The sequence below is a fragment of the Alligator mississippiensis genome, chromosome 11, assembly GCF_030867095.1.
Source record: "Alligator mississippiensis isolate rAllMis1 chromosome 11, rAllMis1, whole genome shotgun sequence".
NCBI lineage: Eukaryota > Metazoa > Chordata > Crocodylia > Alligatoridae > Alligator > Alligator mississippiensis.
Genome location: NC_081834.1, coordinates 50,310,477 through 50,331,713, shown reverse-complemented (window position 1 = coordinate 50,331,713; position 21,237 = coordinate 50,310,477). Strand labels below are relative to the sequence as shown.

Here is a 21,237-nt window from a genome sequence, read left to right as displayed (position 1 = left end):
GAGACAACAGGAGCGTGAGGAGCAGCGCTCAGCCCGAGGACAGGCTGTGATCAAGGCAGGGGCAGCTTTGGCTGCAGCTGGAGGTGAAGCCGGGATTGACCCGAGCAGGAAGGAACCCGGAGACCTCAGCAAAGGGCAGGGCCGATTCCCCCCTGGCAGGAAGAGACGGGCCAGGGACAGAAACACGCCGGCTGGGCCAGGGCTGGGACATGGGATCGTTCCCCTCCTGCACCTGCCGGTCACAGGCAGGGATGAGAGACCCTGGGGGCTCAGGAGAGCCTGGCAGAGGGTGTGAAGGGGAGAGCATGGATACAGCTGATCTCCCTCTGCACTGTCCACTGCCTGTCTTCAGTCCCACAATGTTAAACCTTTCCCTCTCTCATATTTTGGGGCCATTTCCCAGGGAGACATTCCCACTCCAGCAACTCACAGCCAAAGAAATATAAAATTTGGACCAGAACAGTCCTCATATCACAAAGATTAGTTGTGTCCCAGGCTTCAAGTGCAGGTCCAATTTCCCAAGTTTCCAGAGCTTACCCAAAAGGAACAACATAGCAGATGGGAGGGAGTAAAATATATATACAAATAGGAAGGGTTTAAGGCAAAAATGGAGAGATAATGTGTGGGGAAGAGGGAGTGAGGAAGCCGTAAGTGACTCATGTAAACAGAAGGTAATTGTGTTAAAAGCCAGGAATGTACGTGGTGCCATAATAAGGAGAGCTGGAGTATTGCTGGAGCTCTGCCGGGCCAGGAATGTCCAGGAGGCAATGATGTTTTGTGGTATCTCTTACTAGTCTGACAGTATAGCTGGAAGAGCAGTTGGATAAACTTTTGGGCATCAACTGCCCTTTCTCTCATAAATGAGGAAAGATGAAAGATTATATCATGATGGTTGGATGGAAAAGGAAAGCAACCCCAAAAACGACTGAAATTATAGCAGCTTGCCCACTCCTCCAACTCATGGTAAGAGATTCCTTGTTGGAAACGTCTGCTCCATCTGTCTGGGCCTGCAGGAAGTAGAGTCTAGAGGAGTAGTCCCCAAACAGTCTCTACAAGTCAGTGGCTGAATCAAGAACAGCTGTGTCCCCAGCAGGGAACAGTGGAAATAAAAGGAGAGTCACATCCCCTCGTGGACAGGGTGGATGACTGTGGGAGAGAAAAGCTGGATGCTTCCTCTCTCTCATCATCACTCATTGTAACTGCAATCAAACTTTGGGGAAGAAAAAGCAGGAGGAAAGGAGTGAAAGCTATGGGAGAGTAAACAGACACACGGGAAGACAGCACAAAGAGGAAGAGATAGCAGTACTGGGTAGGAAGGAGACAGCAGAGAAAAGCAAAGGGAAGGAAGCAGAGATAGACAAAGGGAAAAGGAACCAAAAACTAGCAGCTTAGACAACGTTGTCTTGGTGTATGAATGTTCAAACAGGAGCTCACACAACTCCTCCACTCAGCCACCCTGGCCAACTCCAGTCCCTTCCAACGCCCCTTTGTCCAGGTCTGTTCAGCAGGCAGCTTCCTGCTCTGTCCTCCGACTTTCTGGTCAGCCTCAAGTCCCTTTTCATTGTTGTTCCACCCAAACTTATTCTGATCCTGGCCCCACAATACTCAGACCTTCCAGTCTTTCCTCCTTCATATTTTCTCACGGAAGTGTCTTTCTCCCTGGTACCTTTATTATGGTGTATATTTTAAATCTCCTTTCTCACCTTAGTTTGTTGCTTGAAATACCAATATTTTTCATGCTTTCTTCTTGATTTAATCTTAATTCTTATTTTCCTCATTTCCAATTTCTGTATTTGTAGGGCTGTTCTTTCAGACAGAAAGTTCACTTTGCCTCTTTTCCACAGATCAGGACTTTGTCCTGCCTTGTTCCTAACAGGCAATAAGGGAGGTAGGAACAGCAGCAAGTATTGGTTGAGGCAGAGCAGGCCCGGCTTGTGAGAGTGGCTGGGGCACTTTGCTGGCTGTGTAGCCAAACATGGCAGGAAACTGCGGAGAAGGGGAAGATGAAGAGGAAGGGAGGAAGGACCTCTCAGAAAGCTTTCCAGGAGACAGGCAAAGAAAGATCTGAAGGAGGAGGAGGTGCAGTCCCAGCCAGATCCATTATTGTCACGGGCTGCCACATCTCATGGTGTGCTTTGAAATGCATGAGGATTCATAGATTTCATAGATTTCATAGACATTAGGGCTGGAAGGGACCTCGGAAGATCATCGAGTCCAGCCCCCTGCCCAAGGGCAGGAAGTCAGCTGGGGTCATAGGATCCCAGCAAGATAAGCATCCAGTTTCATCTTGAAGGTGTTCAATGAAGGCGCTTGAACCACCTCTGGTGGCAGGCTGTTCCAGACCTTGGGGGCTCGGACAGTAAAGAATTTCTTCCTTATGTCCAGCCTGAAACAATCTTGAAGTAGTTTGTGACCATTTGACCTCGTCATCCCTTGGGGCGCTCTGGTGAACAAACGTTCCCCCAGATACTGGTGGTCACCCCTGATAAACTTATAGGTGGCCATCAGATCACCCCTGAGCCTGCGCTTTTCCAGGCTAAAGAGCCCCAGGGCTCTCAGCCTGTCATCGTAGGGTCTGCTTCCCTGACCTCTGATCATGCGCGTGGCTCTTCTCTGGACTCTCTCAAGCTTCTCCACATCCTTTTTGAATTGTGGAGCCCAAAACTGAACGCAGTACTCCAGCTGCGGCCTCACTAAGGCCAAGTACAAGGGGAGAATGACGTCCCGGGATTTGCTTGAGAAGCATCTATGGATGCAAGCCAGCGTTTTGGTCACTTTACTAGCCGCCACATCGCATTGCAGGCTCATGTTCATCTTGTGGTCAACGATGACCCCCAAGTCTCTTTCTTCCATAGTGCTAGCCAACATAGCACTACCGAGCCTATAAGGATGCTGCGGGTTTTTTTTCCCAAGGTGGAGAACCTTGCATTTATCGGCGTTGAACACCATCAGATTCTCGTCCGCCCACTTGCTGAGCCTGTCCAGGTCAGCCTGGATCATCCGCCTGTCTTCTGGTGTGGATGCTTTGCACCAAAGTTTGGTGTCATCGGCGAACTTGGCCAGTCTGCTTCTGACTCCAGTGTCCACATCATTAATGAAGATGTTGAACAGTATGGGTCCAAGGACAGAGCCTTGGGGGACCCCACTGGTCACAGGGCATCACGATGAGTGACTTCCATCAATTACTATCCTCTGGGTCCGACCCCGGAGCCAATTTTCCAGCCAGTGGATCGTGGAGGACCCAAGGCGACAATTGGCCAGTTTCTCCAAAAGGCGATCAAGGGGCACCAGATCGAAGGCTTTTTTGAAGTCAAGATATATGACATCAAGCTCTTCTCCCTTGTCCAGGTGATAGGTCACCTGGTCGTAGAAGGAAAGGAGATTGGTCAAGCAAGACCTACCCGCAACAAACCCGTGCTGGCTAGCCCTTAAGATGTTGATGTCAGCCAGTCCATTAAGGATGGCCTCTTTAATAAACTTTTGTAAGATCTTCCCCAGGATAGAAGTCAGGCTAATGGGCCTATAGTTAGCCGGATCCACTTTCCTCCCTTTCTTGAAGATAGGCACCACATTGGCCTTCTTCCAGTCTTCGGGCACTACACCAGAGCGCCAGGAGTTTTCAAAGATCCGCGCTAGAGGCTGGGCTATGGTGCTCACCAGCTCCTTGAGTACCCTGGGGTGAAGATTGTCAGGGCCGGCTGACTTGAAGGTATCCAGTTTCTCAAGATGTTCCTTCAAAAAGTCAGCATTAATGGAGGGCAGGGGATCACCCTCACCCGGATTTCCCTGTCCTGTAGCGGGCATGGGCGTCCCGTGGGGCTGATGAAAGACTGACGCAAAATACCTATTTAACAGGTTGGCTTTTTCCTGGGCGTCAGTTGTCAGTTGCCCCATCTGGTTCAGCAGGGGTCCAATGTTCCCCTGCTTCTCCTCCGGCTCCCCACATATCTGAAAAAGGACTTTTTATGATGTGAGAGTCCTGCCATGAGGAGTGACATCCCCACCCACTGGCAGATTGGTATGTATCGTATGGGGCATGGACACACATAATGCTCAGGGCAGAAACACATTCTCCACCCTGGGCAGGTGCTCTGGCAGCTTGAGGGAGCTTGAAGGGACCAATCCTGATCTCTTCAGGCCTCTGAGGGACTCAGCTGGTTTCTCCATGTATAGAAAGGCCTGGGGCACATCACTGTAAGCTGGGAAACCAGTGTGTGTCCCAGTGTGGAGGCATGGGACTCAGGGAATACTGTGTGCCTCATGCCTTCGCTCCAAGATTTGTCTGACCTGAGGCCTCCACCCTGGGACCTGTGCTGGGTCCTGCACTGACCCATGCCTCGTGCAGAGGAACAGATCAGTGTGAGTCCCAGTGTAGGGGGGCACAGGAGCTGAATAATCTCCACTGCCCTACGCCCCTAGGCCTGGACCATGCTGACCCACACTGGAGATACCTCGGCTCCTGCCCCCACCTCTCCCTCCAGCCCATCCTGAAATGTGCCTCTGCCTGAAGCATGGGTCAGTGTGGATCTGGACGAGGGGACACAGGACACCAGGGATTCCCTGGCATCTGTCATTGCAGGACCTGACGTGAGGCAGAGGGGGACAGGGAACACAATGCCTGTTGTCCCCCATCAGGCAGGAGACCCAATGTGGGACAACGGGCAATGTGTGTCATTCAGTAAAGCAGATCAGTGTCTAACGTGATCCCTTTCAATTTGGAAATGTCTGTTTCTAGGCTTAGACTAGGTGAAATGCATCTTAATTAACTTAAAACAGCCTGTTACAGTGGTTTTAAAGCCTTGTGGAACTGATTAATTTTGTACCTAGACAATCAAGTGTTCTTTTGAACCAGTTCACTGTACTTTGGTTCAGCAGACACCAAATGGTCTGTGACATGGGTCTGGTCAGTCATCCAGACATCCCACATTGCATTGTTCCTCTCACCTCCACCCTGCTGCCCACTGCTAAAACTGGCTACTGTGGTATTTGGCCAGAGTACTACTGTCCCCCACTTTTTTCCCTCCTTTATTGATTAGCTCCATTGAACCCACTCACTGTGAGACATCCTGGGCTGGGTGCTCACTCTGCCCCCGCCCTGGTTGTCAGAACCACTGCACTTCAGTGCTTAAAGGATAACCATCTTACCTTGAATGCTAGGGCACTGTACGTGTGGGCACCTCTGACAAACAACAGTTGTGAACCGGCCCCCAATCCGTGACATTTTGGAACTGTTCAATTGTTATGTGTCTGCACACCCCATAAGAACATAAAAACTGCCATACTGAGTCAGTCCAATGATAAATCTAGTCCAGTATCCTATCTAGAGTGATCTTGTACTTATTCCCATATTCATTATCCTCCCTGCCATCCACCAGTACTGGTCTAGAAAACCCAGAAGACCCATCTCCATTCATTCTGAACAGCAGCTATTAATACATATATTAATCTCAATAGTATTAATCTATTAAAGGATCTAAACTAATAGGTTCCCAGTGCTGGAGATATGTGGCAATTGATATAATCTGAACATTGTACCTTTTTCCAAAGGCGGTGCAGTTTGCCTCAGCCCTGAAAGCAACCACAGAATCAGATATGAGAATTCATTAGAAGAGATGTATAAACAAGACATTACTGCATGCAATGTCACATTGGGAAAAAAACATCTAAAATTTCAGTGTGTCGAAATTAATAACCAAGACACAGACACTGTGATGGCTTCTCTGTCAGAGGACCACACACTTATCAGTCTTTGATATTTCTTAGGTCTCTATTGCTGACATAGTTGTTGATACTAAAGAAAACTTTCCCTACAGACACTCTTTAGAAGCATGAGAAGACTATTCATGAAGACCTGTTCCTGCTGCCTTTCATATAATGGAAAATCCCACCTTGAGTTAAATGCAGGAAGACGCCTATGGAGTAATTGTGGCAGGAGGCAGAAGTGTTTCCTTCTACTTCCAGGTAATACGACATAAACCTTCTGGGAGAACTGTCACATAGGAGGGGATTTGGACTTTCCACTTCAGAGTTGCCAGCTCTGGCAAGTGTTTGTCCATGCAGATAGGACACCACTTTGAGGAAAGGGGGTCAACAGACTTAAACAACAACACAGAAGAGACAAGAAATTATGGGCTGTGGGTCCAATGTTCAGAACTATCCAAGTGACTTAGGCATGTATGAGTCTAAGACTAAACGACAGCCTCCCATCAAAATTGTGCTCATATCATTATTGACCTACAGGCCTCTTTGTCAAGTTTCTATTATCTCTTCATACAACCTCTACTTGGGCCAGGCAGGCTTTCAAAGACAAGACAGATGCTGCTTCTAAGTGACTCATTCTTTGCAGGAACCAAAAGCTGAGGATATATTCAATGTGTGAGTGATTTAACATATTCTTATTATGTACCCATCTCCTGGACAGCCACAGAGCAGAGAGATTTTAGACCCATTGGGCATGTCCAGACAAGCACGCACGTGCATATTGCCCCACCTCAAACCCCTTTGAGGCGGGGCAACAGGCACGTGTGGGCACGAAAAAATGCAGCGCGGGCAGAAAATTGGACCCTTGGCTATCCAGGGGTCTAAAAAAAACCGTTCCACAATAGAGTGGAGCAAGGCACGGTTCAAGACTGTGCCTAGAGCCAGTCCTCCAAGAGAGACGCTCATGTTTTGGCCAGAGCATCTTTTTTGTGTTCCTGCTGCCCCTGACACTGTGGCAGGCAGATGTGGGGGGTGGTTTGGAAAGTGGCGGGGGGTGGGGGGCGAGGACTTGGCCCACATCCCTGAGGCTCACTGATCTGGCTTTGCACTGGAACAGGTCACGTGGCTCCGGGAGGCGCGCACAGGAGCTGTGCCTCATAGATTCATAGATGTTAGGGTCGGACGGGGCCTCAATAGATCATTGAGTCCGACCTCCTGCATAGGCAGGAAAGAGTGCTGGGTTCAGATGACCCCAGCCAGATGCCCATCTAACCTCTTTTTGAAGACCCCCAGGGAAGGGGAGAGCACCACCTTCCTTGGGAGCCCGTTCCTAAGTTCCTAAGACTTTGACTGGAAAGGAAAAACGGGAATTGGAACAACAGGAAGAGACCACTGATTCAATATGAGCTTTCATTACCTGGACAGATCACAGCTCTTTTCCACCCTGAAACAAAGAGAAATAGCGGTGAGCATTTATCTCAACAAATGCAGGTGTAAAAGGATTCTTGGATGAGGAGCATCTGGCCAAAGCAAAAGTCAGGGAAGACCAGAGTGATGCTGGACACAAATGGGGCAACATGTGGAAAGACATGCTGGGACACTGTCCTTCCACGTCAATAAATCCATGCAGACCTCACCCATCAAAGTGATATTAAATCTCTAGGTCACTCTCTAAACTGCAGTGGCCAGGGCACCTCAGTATCCAAAGACATCACTGACTTGGACCTGCTGTACCATTTCCTTTGGGTGGGCCTAGCTCCAGAGATACTCTCGTTATTGCCATATAGGGTGGATTGCCATTAGTCATTCTCTCTGACCTGACCGAGAAGTTTCTAGTAGGCACAGAATAAAGATGCCTATCTTCTCCATGGCTTGAGGTACCTTGTATACATGAGACACATGTTCAAGTACCTTCAACGATTCCCAACCACATTGTAATGCCACCTTAAGCTTTGGTTCAAACTAATCAATGGCTGCATCTCTAGTTACATTCATGTTCCAATTTCACTCCATGAACTGCTACAACAGCTGCAGCGCTCTGGGCTAATAACGATGACAAGGGCCAGGAAGGAGTGCCTGAGGGCTCTGAGCAAAGCATTCATGACCAAGGGCATCTCAGTGTTGCTGCCAGGTTTCTGTTCTTTCCAGCATGGAGAGACTGAATCTAACAGCTAGCTCTAGCTACGCTGAATATTGCAGAAAAAGCTGTGTTGGACACAGAAAAACTTACCAAGGTCTCGTTGAAGATTTCCTGGATTGGAAAAAAAAAAGATATAGCGATTAAGTTCTTCACTACGACTTTCTAAGTTTAAGCCTGGCACTTTGTGTTCTGTGCAGCAACCTCTCTGTGGTGCTTACCCGCATACCGCCAGTAGTATCCAGGGTCCAGCTGCTGACAACTGTGTCCCTTTTCTGCCTATCCTCATTGGTGTGCATGGGCGAGAGAAGTGGGAAACTCTTTTGCGCTTACTTCGACTATGCTAAAATTTTTTTTATCTGCTTTTAAAAAATTTGAATACATTTGAATATATGGGACCAGGTGAATCAAGACTGTGTGCACGTTCACTGCCTTCTAAAATGGTGAAGTTTATAAGAGTTTTGATGCTGTAAGAGAAAAGTAGGTCGAAAGTTGCTGAGGTGTCCTGTAAGGTACCATGACTGGTGTAACAGCCTAAGGTGGATGAAGCCTGTGCTCAAGAGCTCCAGGGTAGAAGGGGCAAGCTCCATGTAGGAGTTGTGTCAGGGGATGGTATTGTACTTTTCCATCTAGCTGTGTAGGGAGATGTTTTGGTAGTACATAAATCCCTCTAGTGGTTTCAGGATGGGATCTTGTACCCACTTGTCTCTAAACAATGGACATCTTTGGAGTGCCAGTAGGTCAGGTAAACACTTGTACATGCTAGAGTCTAAAGACTTGAGATGCTTGAGTTTTCTCAAGGTCTAGAAAAGCTCATTTGCTTCTGAAACTAGAAAAAGTGGAAAGTAGCCCCCAACTGCCCCGGGCTTGCTGAGCAGCTGTTTACTTACATACATTACTCAGCACGTGATATTAAATATTCCGTAGTTTCTAACTAACCATGTAAGTGTAGAAATGTGTGTCAAAAGGCATATACCTATTTAAAGGACATAAAATTATTGAAGTTTTAACAGAATAACAGCTCCACTTTTCCTTAATGGGATGTTTAGACATTTGGGGAGGTCAGGAGGCAGTTAAGAGTTAAAAATGGCCACCTGATCTAAAGTAAGTTTGGATGGGAGGGGTAGTGGTGAGGTTTGGGGGACTGATGGGGCAGGCAGTGTCCACAGGGGGCTGGGGGGAGTAGGCAGGGTGTGTAGGCAGGTGTCTGGGAGATTGGGGAGGGAAGCAGAATGCACGCGAGGCATAAGAGGGGGAAGACAGTGTCCACAGTGGGGGATATGGGAGATTAAGGGGGCAAGTAGGGTGTATGCAGGGGATCACAGGGATTGTGGAGGCAATCAGGGTCCATGGGAAGGGATTTGGAGGGGTCTGAGAGGGTTTGGTGGAATCAGGGGTGCCTGAGGAGGCATGGCGTGTGCTTGAGGAGGCGTGGCGTGTTGGCGGACTGTCTGCGCCCCGACCCCTTAGGACCAGGGGCTTTTTTTAGTCCCTGATTCCCCCCAGCCGCAGACAAGCAACACCCCTTGCCAGTCGGACTTTGGTGTGCTGAAGATTTGTTGTGTGGCACAGTGCCTACCTGCCTCCCTGTGGTTGGCTGCAGTAAAATCTTATTCCTACACTTTTTGATTTATTAGAATAAAATTATTCACTAACTATACTATATATCCCCCACTGTATTTACCATTTATTTTGAAGAGATATACATTCAGGATTGTGAAACTTAACACAACCACGAGGAGTACGCTCAGTGCCACCATCCAGGGATTCACACTGGGAAAAAAGAGAGCTGAAAAACAAGATGCCCAGGGCTTGCTTTAGTTTGTTATTGGTGAAAAAACATCAAATGTATTTATTCCAAGGCCATCCATTAATACTTCCTCTCGGGAGTTACCTGAGGTATGAACGACAGCAGCAACTCCTAGAGCTGCAAAATCTCAGAAATGTGCTTTAATAAGCATCAAACTGACTTTCCATAGTGATTTGTCATGAAGAAACAGGAAACATGCTATCTCACCTTTACATGGCTAAGTGGAAACGATTTAGCCATGTAACTGCAATTTTTGGCAATTATGCCGCGTTTGGATAGTTTTTCTATCTGTAATGGAAGAAAATCAATCTTTATGTGAACCTGCTAGAAACAAAATCCAGAAATACTTTAAATCCTCCTCCATGTTCTCCATCATCAAACAACTGGTAGCCGTAGGTCTTTTTTTTTTTCAGTAAAGCTTTGGGATCTATGTGGAATCACATACATGCTCCAATATCTTCACAGCCATAGTATGGGGTACTGAGCATGCTGGGGTAAGGGAGCTGGATCAGATGCGAATGGTGTGGGGGAGGGGGGTGGGGGAGCACCCTCAGCGGGGGAGAGGGAATGGGGAGCGGGGTTGGACAGAACTGGGGGCGGGGGCGGTCAGACCAAAACTGGGGGGAGGGAGCAGAGTCAGAACAGAAGTGGGGAGAGTGGGGGGAAGAGGGGTCAGACCCAAAGCAGGGGGTGGGAAGTGGGATAGGACCTGAAAGGGGGGTTGGGGGGCGGGTTTTGAGCCCTACCAGGGGGGTGGGTCACACCTGAAACGGGGGAAGTGGGGAGCGGGTTCAAACATGAAGTGGGGGGGAGTGGGGCACTGGGATCAGACCTGAACTGGGGGAAGCGGTGTCAGACCTGAAGTGGGGTGGAGGGGTGGATCAGGGTCAGACCCAAGGGAGGGGAGGGGGGTAGGGCTGGACCTGAAGTGAGGGGGGAGGGTGGGAAATGGGGTCGGACCTGGACCCGCTGGGGGGTGGACCCGAATCAGGGGGGATGGGGTTGGACTCAAACCGGGGAGGAGGGGGGGTGGGGTCGGACCTGAACTGGGGGGGGGGTGGGGGCAGGATAGGACCCTTAGCGGGGTGGGGGGAGCGGTGTTAGACCCAAACCGGGTCTGACAAACCCCAAACCAGGTTGGAGGTGGGGAGCATGGGTCTGCACCGGGTCTGTCAAACCCCAAACCAGGGTGGAGGTGGGAAGCATGGTACTACGCAAAGCGGGGTGGGCAGTGTCAGAGCCAAACCTGGGTTTAGGGGTGGCGGGGGCAAAACCGAAGCAGGGCAGAATAGGACCCAAACGGGGTGGTGAGGGGAGGGCTGGGTCAGATCCGAACTGGGGGGCTGGGTTTGACCCAAAGTGGCAGGGGAAGCAAGGGGGGACTGTGGTCAGACCCAAAGCAGGTGGGAGGGCTGGGGTCAGACCTGAAGCGGGGAGTGGTTAGGGAGATGGAGCAGGGTCGGACCCAAAGTGAGGGGAGGTAGGGACACAGGGCTCTATCCCCACCTACCCCCCATATCATTCTTGACAGGCAATTTGCTAGTACCATTATAAGCACTTTTAAACCACAGCCACAACTATGCCAGAGGCAAGTGGTACAATTGTTGTGTATGTTGTACAGTTGTTCAATCACAGGTCATCTTTACACAACCTCCAGAGTGGGGGGAAGGGGGCGGGGGTGTTTAATTAAAGTTGTTGGACAAGCTTTAATTAAAGTACCCTCACCACCATTTTGCAACTTGGGGACACTGAACACATGTGACACGGAGGCTGTGGGAGCATCCTAATTAGAACATACCAGCAGACTCAGTTAATTGACTCGGCTCTGATGCACTCTAATTAGAAAGCAGAGGAGCAGGTATTGGGTACGTGCATAGGTGTGCACAGAAAGGCAGGGCTGGAAGGGAACTCGAGAGGGTCTCTAGTCCAGCCGCCTGCATGAGGTAGGATCTTCTCTATCCACATTGTCCTGTACAAACCCATTGTCAAGTCTTTAAAAAAAAAAAAAAATTATAATATATATATGACACAAAAACAAGACCAAAACAAGACAAAAAGTCCTAAACAGCCACAGATAAAACAGGAGTCAGGGTGGCACAGCACTCAATGTCTTTTGGTTTGAGGGTTGTTATATTATGATTGAGAGACTCAAGATAGAGGGTCATCCTCCCCTGCTACAAATGAAGATAAACTAAAGCTCGGAGCTGAGCTGCTCCACTTAACAACCTTTAAAAGTGGAGCAACGACACACAACTTCATAAACTTTACATGATAAATAATGAACAATGGTGCAGAGCACTGAAAAGTCTTTAACAATTCACAAATAACTCGATACTGGTAGATAGATACTATTAAAATACCCATGAAATACCCCCTAAAAATTCACTTAGGGAAACCTGAGAGTACAGAAACATCCTGCACTGATATTTTGAGTGACTGTGTCTGCCAGTTTCTTTAAGGTAAAATTTCAGAAGTTAGAGTGAGATAAAATCTGGATTCTGATGAACTGCATATACACAGTTCAATGGATTTCTATTATAACCCTGTGGAAATGCTAGTTGTGTGTGTTTGCTTCATGTTTCACTTGGTTTCCAGCGGAGGCGGTTCACTGGAGGGTTTGGATAGAAACTGACCTGATATATGAATTGCTGATTCCTTCTCTCAGTCGAGGAGGCTGTTCCTGATCCAACAGGACAAGTTCGGGTTTGAATGTCCGTTTATGACAACAGAAATTTCTGTTTCAAACAGGCCATTCACCTTTGGGGATTTGATTTCAGAAAGCGATGCTATATGATGCCCCTGGGCATTTCTCCACAGCACCTGGGGCTCTGGGTACCACTCAGCTGATCGACACGTCGCGCGGATCCCTCCCTTCTGGTAATCCTCCACAGAGATGATAGGATTAGAGCCTAAAGCTAGAAAAGAAAGAAATTACATTTATTAAATCTGTGAGTCAATTCAGCAAAAGTCCCAAAAGCCTGTTTCTGAGTAACCACAGAATGAACCTTTGCAGACATGACATCTAGCAAAGGAAAGAAAGCAAATGAAGCTGAAGCAAAGCACAAGGACTTAAAGCAGGTAATCCAAATATATTAGTATATATATTATCCAGTCCCAGGACAGAGTCCCCCAAGGCTCTGTCCTGGTACCAGTACTGTTCAATATCTTCATCAGTGGCCTGGATGAGGGAGTAGGAAGCACTCTGTCCATGTTTGCAGATGACACCAAACTGTGGGGTGAGGTACACAAACTAGAGGGCAGGGAGCAAATCCAGGTGGATTTGGAGAGGCTGGGGAAGTGGGCAGAACAGAACAGGATGCAGTTTAACAAAGACAAGTGCCGTGTGTTGCACCTAGAGAGGAAGAATCATCAACACCCCGATAGCCTGGGAGGTGCCACTCTCGGTAGCACAGCAGCGGAAAGGGATCTCGGAGTCATAGTCAACTCCAAAATGAACAAGTAACCAACGTGATGAAGTAATAAGTAACAGGGCTGTGCGAAATTTCCCCAGCTGTTTCGTTTCGACACTGTTTTGACCCATTCTGAGGTCGAAACAGCAAAATCGAAAGGAAACAAAGGGCATTGAAACAACCTTGAAACAAAATGAGGCTAGTCGAAAGCTTTCAAAAGTCAAAATGTTTCGACCATAGCACTAGGGATGGGAAGTCGGTCCAGATGGGCTGACTTCCAATCCCTGGGACAAGATCAGTCAGGGGATGGATCAGCTGGGCTGACTCCACATCCCCGCCCGATCTAGCGTAACATCGAAACACAGTCAAAACAAACTTACTGTTTCAGCGAAGCAAAATGGAGAAGCTGTTTCAAATTGAACTAAAATTCGATACGAAACACTGTTCTGTCGAAACCTTGAAACTCAAGTGAAAAGGAGCGGTGCCATGTTGCACAGCCCTAAGAAGTAAAGCTAACTGCACTCTTTCTTGCATGAGCAGGTGCATCAGAAACAAGTCTAGGGAGCTCATACGTCCCCTCTTTGTAGCATTGGTCAGGCCGCAGCTGGAGTACTGCATGCAGTTTTGGGCGCCACACGTCAGGAGGGATTTAGATAACTTGGAAAGGGTTCAGAGGATAGCCACCCATGTGTTTAAAGGCATACAGGAAAAGCCCTATGAGGACCAATTGAGGGACCTGAATCTCTTCACCCTCTGCAAAAGAAGGCTGAGAGTTGATCTTGTGGCCATCTACAAACTCATCAGGAGGGGGCAGCAGGAAATAGGGGATACAATGTTTACCAGGACGGCCATTGGGGTAAGTAGAAACAATGGCCAGAAATTGTAGGAAAGCAAATTTAGATTAGATATCAGGAAAAAATTCTTCGCAGGGAGGGTTTCCAAAATATGGAATACGATTCCAAGGGAGGTGGTGCTGTCCCCTTCCACGGAGGTATTGAAGAGGAGACAAACACCTAGGGGGTCATCTGACCCCAGCACCCTTTCCTGCCCAGGGCAGAGGGGCAGAGTCAGTGATCTGATAGGTCCCTTCCGACCCTACACTCTGTGATATCTATGAAATTATATTATTGCTTTATATTACAGTGATGATTAATGTAACTAAATGTACTGAAAATTGTTTTATAATAGATATTCACGTTCAAGCCTCTTAGATGTGAAAACAAAGCAGCCTCATCAGTGAAAACTCTCAATTAGGTGAAAAGAAGGGGATAAGAAATCCTCCCTTCCCAGAAGTGTACATTTCATAGGAACATAAATCCCAAACAACTGACTGGTTTGGTTCAGCTTCAGAAGTTTCCAGGAAACAATGACATTTGAACAAAGGCAATCAGACAGCAGTTAGTAGATTATTTGAAAATGCCATCTATAAAATAGGTTAAAGGCTGGAGGGAAAAGGGGAGAGGGTTGCCCCTCCCATGACTGAGTGGTGGTAATTAAGGGGATTGTAGGTGTATGTTAATTCCATGTCTAAACGTGCAAAAGAGGTCCTGACATAGGCTAAAATCTTGTCTCTCTACAGGGCAAATGGTTACAAGGTTTTGCTAAGAAGGGCTGGTTGTAGAAACTTATCCTGGGAATTGACTGACTAAAGACTGACAGGATTCAAATTTAATGGAAAAAGAAGCAAATTAGGACTGTAACTGAGGTTTGGGATTTCAAAGGAGAAAGATTTATTTTAAGAGAACAGCTGGGCTTTTTCAGTCTAGAAAAACAGAGGTAGAAAGGGATACGTTTGCTATCTGTAACTATACTGGGGAGTAAATACGATGAACGAAAAAGCACTGTTTAGGCTAAAAGCCAACATTGGTCCAAGAAAAAATGGATATAACTTGGATGTGAATAAATTTAGTCTGGAAATTAGAAGGTCCTAAGTACTGAGAAATCAAGAGCAAAGAAAAACTAACTGCTTTCGAGATGGTGCTTAAAATGATTAAAATACTGACAAAAATTGAAATATGTCTGAAATGTGAAAATGGCTGGATACAACTGAAATACAGTGTCTAATTGTAAAATAATTCATACATAGGTTCCAAGAAGTTGGCATATTTTGAAAGAGAAAAAACCTGAAACCATGCAGAGATAAACTGACACAAGCCACTGACCTGTTACCTTCAGTTCTATTACAGCTTCTTTATAAGTAATATCATCTTCAACAAGGCAGATGTATAGCCCTTCATCTGAAGGCCCAATATTGAGAATCCTCAAGGAAACATTTCCATCTGTGAGGCCATTTTTCCAAAACTCTGTCCTTCTCTTGTATTCTGGCATCTGTCCTCCAAACCGATCTCTCCCACCACGGTACAGATGAACATCATTTGTAGACCCAGGTCGGAACCACCTCACGTCCATGTTCGCAGCGCTCATGTTGGGGGACAGGCGGCATGGCAATACGATCTCTTCCCCCACAATGGCAGTGATTGGCTGATCAGGTCCAACAACTGTAAACAGGGCTGTAAAATTTACCAAAAATACCCCAAAATAAGCTCAGAAGTAAAAAGAGAAATCTGAGATACTCAACATGAGATGGATACCCACCTGGCAGAGTTTCAGCCTGGACTGGGAAAATGACAAACAACTGAAAACACAGGCTTAAAATAGAAAGGGCTGAGCAACTTTAACTGCAGCTGATTGTCCAACATTAGATATTCAGTGTCTGTGAAATGATAGAATATCCTGAATTAATACAACATATGTATTTTCTTGTCATAGAAATTGTCAAAATTTTTAATGGGATATTTTCTGAACTATGTATCCCATAAAAATTTTTGGTGCCTTGATGATTTAATCATATTTTGTTATTCGATACAAATATCAAATGATTGAAATGTCACGTAAAAAATAATTTTCCTCCTCAATATTGGTTTTGAAAAGCCAGTGGAGTGACGAGGAGGATGTGAGGATACTGTGGTAACAAGTAATATAGGGGCACATAGAAATATGGAAATATGATCAGGTGATAGATAAAGAGCTATTCTTCTGTATGCTTGGAGAGAAAGAGGAAAACTTTTTATTTTATAGTTTTTGTTTCTTCCTACACAATGATGTTGATGCAGTCTGGAACTTCTCACAAATTCTTTTCCATTTGCCAGGAAAGACTAGGATTGGTGCAATGTGTCAATAAAAAAACTAAATAAACCTTTCAGTAGCAGGAGAACACACATGAATTTGGAGCAGATATCTACCTGATTCCACCTTGCAAGTATGAAAAGTAATGAAGAGTGTGAGTAAACCAGGCAGTGATGTGGAGACTCTGGAGATTTGGCACAATGAGGAAGGCATCTTCTTCACTGAAACTTTATCCAAAGCACAAGGGGAAGGCAGAAAAGTATTCACCTGGAGAACATAGAGCGCTGGTTACCACCTTTGTGTACTGGATGAGATAGCAGGAGGACAGCACGTACAAGTATACAAGGGGAAAAAACTTGGTTCGAATAAACTTATGAAAGTGCACAATTAAAACAGCCGCTGAAACAGAAATTCCAGGGTTATCCCTGATATCTCCCTCCCTCTTTTCCCCTCACTGAAAAAGCATGTGTTGAGTCAGGTGACGATAAAGAGTTTTCATTACATTTTAGACCATGTTAAATGAATGAGATCTAGAATCATAATATTGTGCACTGTTAAAAAGGAAACACGGGGTCCAGATACAGTTACATGCCAATAGAGCTGTTCAAGGCAACATGAGATTTGTCTTCTTCAAGCTCTTCAGAGTACTACATCCATGGCTGCGGCAAATGTTGATCAGTACTGCATAATGAGCTGAATGCTCTGCAGTGTGGAGATGGTGTTTTGCAATGTCTGAGAGTTTCAAACACTTTCACAATCCTTCACTATTTCCAACAGGCCAAGCAGCCTAAAGGAGTTTCACTTACAGACAATGATGCAATTATGCCAGGGGCCTAGCGTTAGACAGTCTTGTGGGATAACTCATGGAAAACAAAGACTCATCAGAAAAAGCTGCTGAGATATTTGGATACTGAGCTCGGCCATGGAAAGGGAAGTTGTGGTTTTGACAAAATGGAATGAGTGGAAATTAATATAGAATAAGATTATAAATTAAGAGTGGTCCTGATCAGTTCCTCTGTGGATATTCTTACTTCAGAATAAGTGTTTTGACATGTAGAGTTAATTGGGAATGGTTATTCTGGAGTTACTCCCCCTGAACAGAAGACCTAAACTGAGTGGTTTAACTTCCAGTCATCAAAAGAGAAACCCATTTGATAAGGCTTAAGACATATATGTTTGGGAAGCCTGTCCACTGCTGTGTAACACTGGGCACAGGCATCTGCTAGGTGTCTGTTCAATCCTGCACAGCAATATGGGCATCAACTTTTGCTGCCTTTGTGATGCCATACACATTTTTATGGTGGCACAAAGCAAAACCAAATAGACAGCCGTACTCTATGTCACACTACAATGTGTTTGCTAAAAAGGTAACAGTAATTTGTGCTGCTTTACTGTGGTGGACATCTATTTTCTTTATGGCAGGGAAGCACAGGCAGCCTGGAGCTTCCCGCACTCTCCAGCCACCTCAGGCAGGAGGTCTTTGGGTTTCGGGTCTCAGCCTTGTGTGCCTCGGGATTTTCCACGCAGGATCAGGCCCCTCAACCTCAGGAGTGCCTGCATGGCTTTCCCTGCTTCCTCAATCTCTGGGGTGTGACTCTGGAAGCTGGGAATCTTAAGGATCCCCGCTTCTCGATACGTGCCCGTGGCAATCTCTATTTTAATACTGTTCTCAGGTTGACTCAAAATGACATTTCACAGTTTTTATAGGAGTTATAAAACAACAGTATGTAGGGAAAAATCCTGTTTTGCCGCATAGACAAGTAAGTGGCACATAAGTGTCTCTTTTATGAGTATGAATCTAAATGTCATTCTACTTCACTTTTTCCATTATAAAATCACAATTATAATAATACTTAAATCCACTATATGACAACTCTGAATATAGATAAACTGCAGGTAAATTTGGTTGCCAGGTAGATGTAGCTAGATGCAGTTAGATTAGTAAAGCAGGTAGATTCAGTTGCCACCATCTCCACACACGGTTGCTATCACTACAGCTATGTATTCACAGCTGTGGTCATGACAGCTCCCGAGTGTAGACAAATCATTGGTGGAAGTCAGTTGAAGCCCAAAGCAGTCTTTCTTCAAGCTAACCAAGTAGCAGAGCAATCTGCACACCAATGTAGCTACACTGTTCCCGTACTCAAGGTAACTTATTTACAGGCAGACCGGGTATCTTCATGCTCTACTACAAACTATGGTGTAGACACACCTTGAGTTGCTTCACATTTCAAGTGAGTCTGGGGAACAACCACTGCATCAGGCTCTTGAATTTTGCGCAGCTTTTTCCTGTGCTGTGCAGGAACTGCCTTCGTTTAGCTGGAGACAATATAATGCCCAGGGGCAGGTCTGGATCTCTATCCCCGCACATAAAGGGGCAACCCACGGAGCTGCCTGCCCTCTGCCCAAGCCCTGCACAAGCTGCTGTGGGTTCAGTGCGAGATGGGGAAAGACGCCTCCCATGTGGACCTGCAGGCTCCTAACACCAAGTCTTCACAAAAGCATGAGTCAGGGCCCCAGACCTGATAGGACTTGCCTAAAAATAATAGAGTGTAAAATGCATTTTGAATTCTGCCACTTCAGACCTTCATTAACCCTGGGATCATATTCTCGAGGGTATGAAAGAATACGAACAGGCTTTTCTCTGAAATAATGGGGATGGGAAATTTCTTCAGAAAACAAAAACACCAGAGAAAGAGCAGTAAATACAATTTAATAGCAGGAATCAAGCAACTTAGGGCTTTAAGAAAAGCATTATCTATTTCTACATTAGCGATGTAGCAGTGGAAGTGAACAGCATTACAATACAGATTCATAGAAGATGGCAATTAAAACAATTTTAAAATTGTATACCAAGTATACCTGCAATTTCCCTCCTAATATTGTCATGCAATGAAGTCAAACAAGTTCTTTTTTCAAATAGTTTCAAAGTGAAAAATATGCATTGCCGGGAATCTATAGATTTTCACTGTTTATTCTCTAATGATTCTTAAAGGAGGAAAAAAAAAAAGAAAAAAACCCTTAGGAACATTTTGTTTTGTTTTGTTGTAATTTCCTTTTAATTTGTGATAACACAAAAATATGTGTTGTAAATTGCTTTCTAAAACAATTGGAAAAAAGTCCAGAAAAACCTAAAATAAAGGCCATTATGTTGAAAAGTTTTCATGAAAAATTGTTAAAAATTTTACTCTCCCCAAAGACACTCCAATAAAACTTTCTGTACTTCATTAAAGACTGTGAAGAATAGACTAATTCATCACTAGTAACAAGACTTATTCCACCAATAGGTCATCAAATCTTCCCTGAAGCTATATCATAATTATCCCTGCGAGCCAGTGCTCCACATCTACTACATGGACATTTGTTAAGTCAATGCAAAATTATAGTATCTTTGGAAATATTGGTCCCAATTCAGCATATATGTATTTCCAAATTGATTAATATTTAAATATGTGCTTAATTCCCACTGATTCTAGTATTAGTAAAAGATACAATTTTCCAGTTTGATTAATTCTGGAAATACTATTCTCCTGCTTCTTTCAAAGAAAAATATTAAAATAACTGTACAATCAGAGCATGAAAACAACACAAAGAAAAGGTCAAGAGAATATAATGAAAAAAGAAACCAATGCAAGTTGAGATTGGAACAGTCTTTTTTTTCCTGGACCCCAAATAGAAGAGGTTCTCTTTTACAAAAGTGTGTCTTAACTTAGAGCAAGATGTGTCTGTCTGTTTTCTTCCCGTTTGGTTTGGGTGGTTTGTGGGGGATTTGTGTTCTTTTTTGAGGTTTTGGTTTTGCTGATGTCTGTAAAGTATTTTTAATGAAATGATTTGTGAATGTACAAATAATTTAGTTTTTGCCTAAATAATAAAACAAAATGTCGAAGGATCATCTGATCTCTGTATTATTACATAACCTAAAATGGGGTGTTTTAGTGGGTATAAAAGGTCTCCTGAATGTTTCTCGGTCAAGCGAAGGTCCCCTACCTGGCTGGTCCTGCTGAGCAGTGCTGTGCTGTGTTCCGCCCCCGAAACACGTCTTCGGTTTTCTCAAGTTGGAAAAAGTCGTTCAGATTATGAAATAGCAACATCCACATCTAATTCCCATAGTAAATGAGCTATGGTGTTTAATTGTAGCTTTTCTGTCCAGTTCTTTCTAATTTCAAACTTCTATATGCGTTTTCATCTTCCAGCATTTGTTAGCTTGAAAAGTGAAAGGAAGAGCAGGTTCCTGGGCAGGGCGCAGCCGGCTGCACATGCGCAGACACCAGCACTTACATGTCCGGAAGTGTTGTGAAAGTGGTGGGGACTTTTAGATGCCTCCAAAAAAGTCTGGCCCTAAGAGCTTTTGAGTGCTTTGATGTTAGTAACAAGCATTTCCTGCCACTAACTCTTCGGGAGCCTAAGAACTTGTCTGGAAAGGAAAATGGGAACAGAAGTCCCAGGGAAAGACAGCATTGACCATTGACCTAATATAGTGCCGATATGCGTACTCAGGTAGGAGCACCACAGCCAAAAGTGGTTTTCTTTCTTTATATTATAAAGAAAGTTCAGGACTCTGCAGAGTTGCTCATCACCGCTCATCACTTCCTCTTCCTGCTTCCAGATGCCTCTGGGATTTGTAGTTCAGCAACACAGCCTGCAACACCCTGCAGGGTTGCTCTCCTTCTGCTATATACTAACATTACATGTCCTAGGCACACAATACATTACAATACGCAGTGCATACACTACAGTATGAACTTGCATTACCTGGATAGATCACAGCTCTTCTCCAATGAAAGAAAGAGAAATTGGGGTGAGAACGTATCTGAGAAAATGCAGCTGTAAAGGATTCCTGGATGAGGAGCATCTGGCTCAAGCAAAAGCCAGGGAAGACCAGAGTGATGCTGGACACAAATGGGGCAACATGTGGAAGGACTCGCTGGGACACTGTCCTTTCGTGGCATTAAATCCATACAGACCTCATCCAGTAAAGTCATGTCAAGTCTCTAAGCATAGGCAGACGGAGAAAAATGTATTTGCAGGGGGCTGAGTGTGCATGCGTACCCTCA

At 45.5% G+C, this 21,237-nt stretch overlaps 1 protein-coding gene across 14 annotated transcripts in view; it reads right to left on the bottom strand.

Annotated features, from left to right (window-relative positions):
• Nucleotides 1–20,840, bottom strand: part of LOC109280857 (butyrophilin subfamily 1 member A1-like) — a 45,689-nt gene extending 24,849 nt beyond the window's left edge. For 12 of the 14 annotated variants that reach the window (XR_009455674.1, XR_009455675.1, XR_009455663.1 and 9 more), the window contains exons 1-9: nucleotides 20,171–20,840; nucleotides 16,300–16,450; nucleotides 15,653–15,770; nucleotides 15,220–15,567; nucleotides 12,281–12,562; nucleotides 9,522–9,626; nucleotides 7,931–7,951; nucleotides 7,118–7,144; nucleotides 5,536–5,568 (exon numbers count right to left, since the gene is read on the bottom strand). Coding sequence is in view for 1 of the 14 variants with exons in the window: in XM_059715024.1 (XP_059571007.1) it covers nucleotides 5,536–5,568; nucleotides 7,118–7,144; nucleotides 7,931–7,951; nucleotides 9,522–9,597 (157 nt within the window). In the remaining 13 variants the exon portion in view is untranslated. Of the gene's footprint in view, nucleotides 1–5,535; nucleotides 5,569–7,117; nucleotides 7,145–7,930; nucleotides 7,952–9,521; nucleotides 9,936–12,280; nucleotides 12,563–15,219; nucleotides 15,568–15,652; nucleotides 15,771–16,299; nucleotides 16,451–20,170 lie in introns of all 14 variants that reach the window. The other 2 variants (XR_009455666.1, XR_009455665.1) reach the window with 2 other exon arrangements.
• Nucleotides 20,841–21,237: the final 397 nt, after the last annotated feature.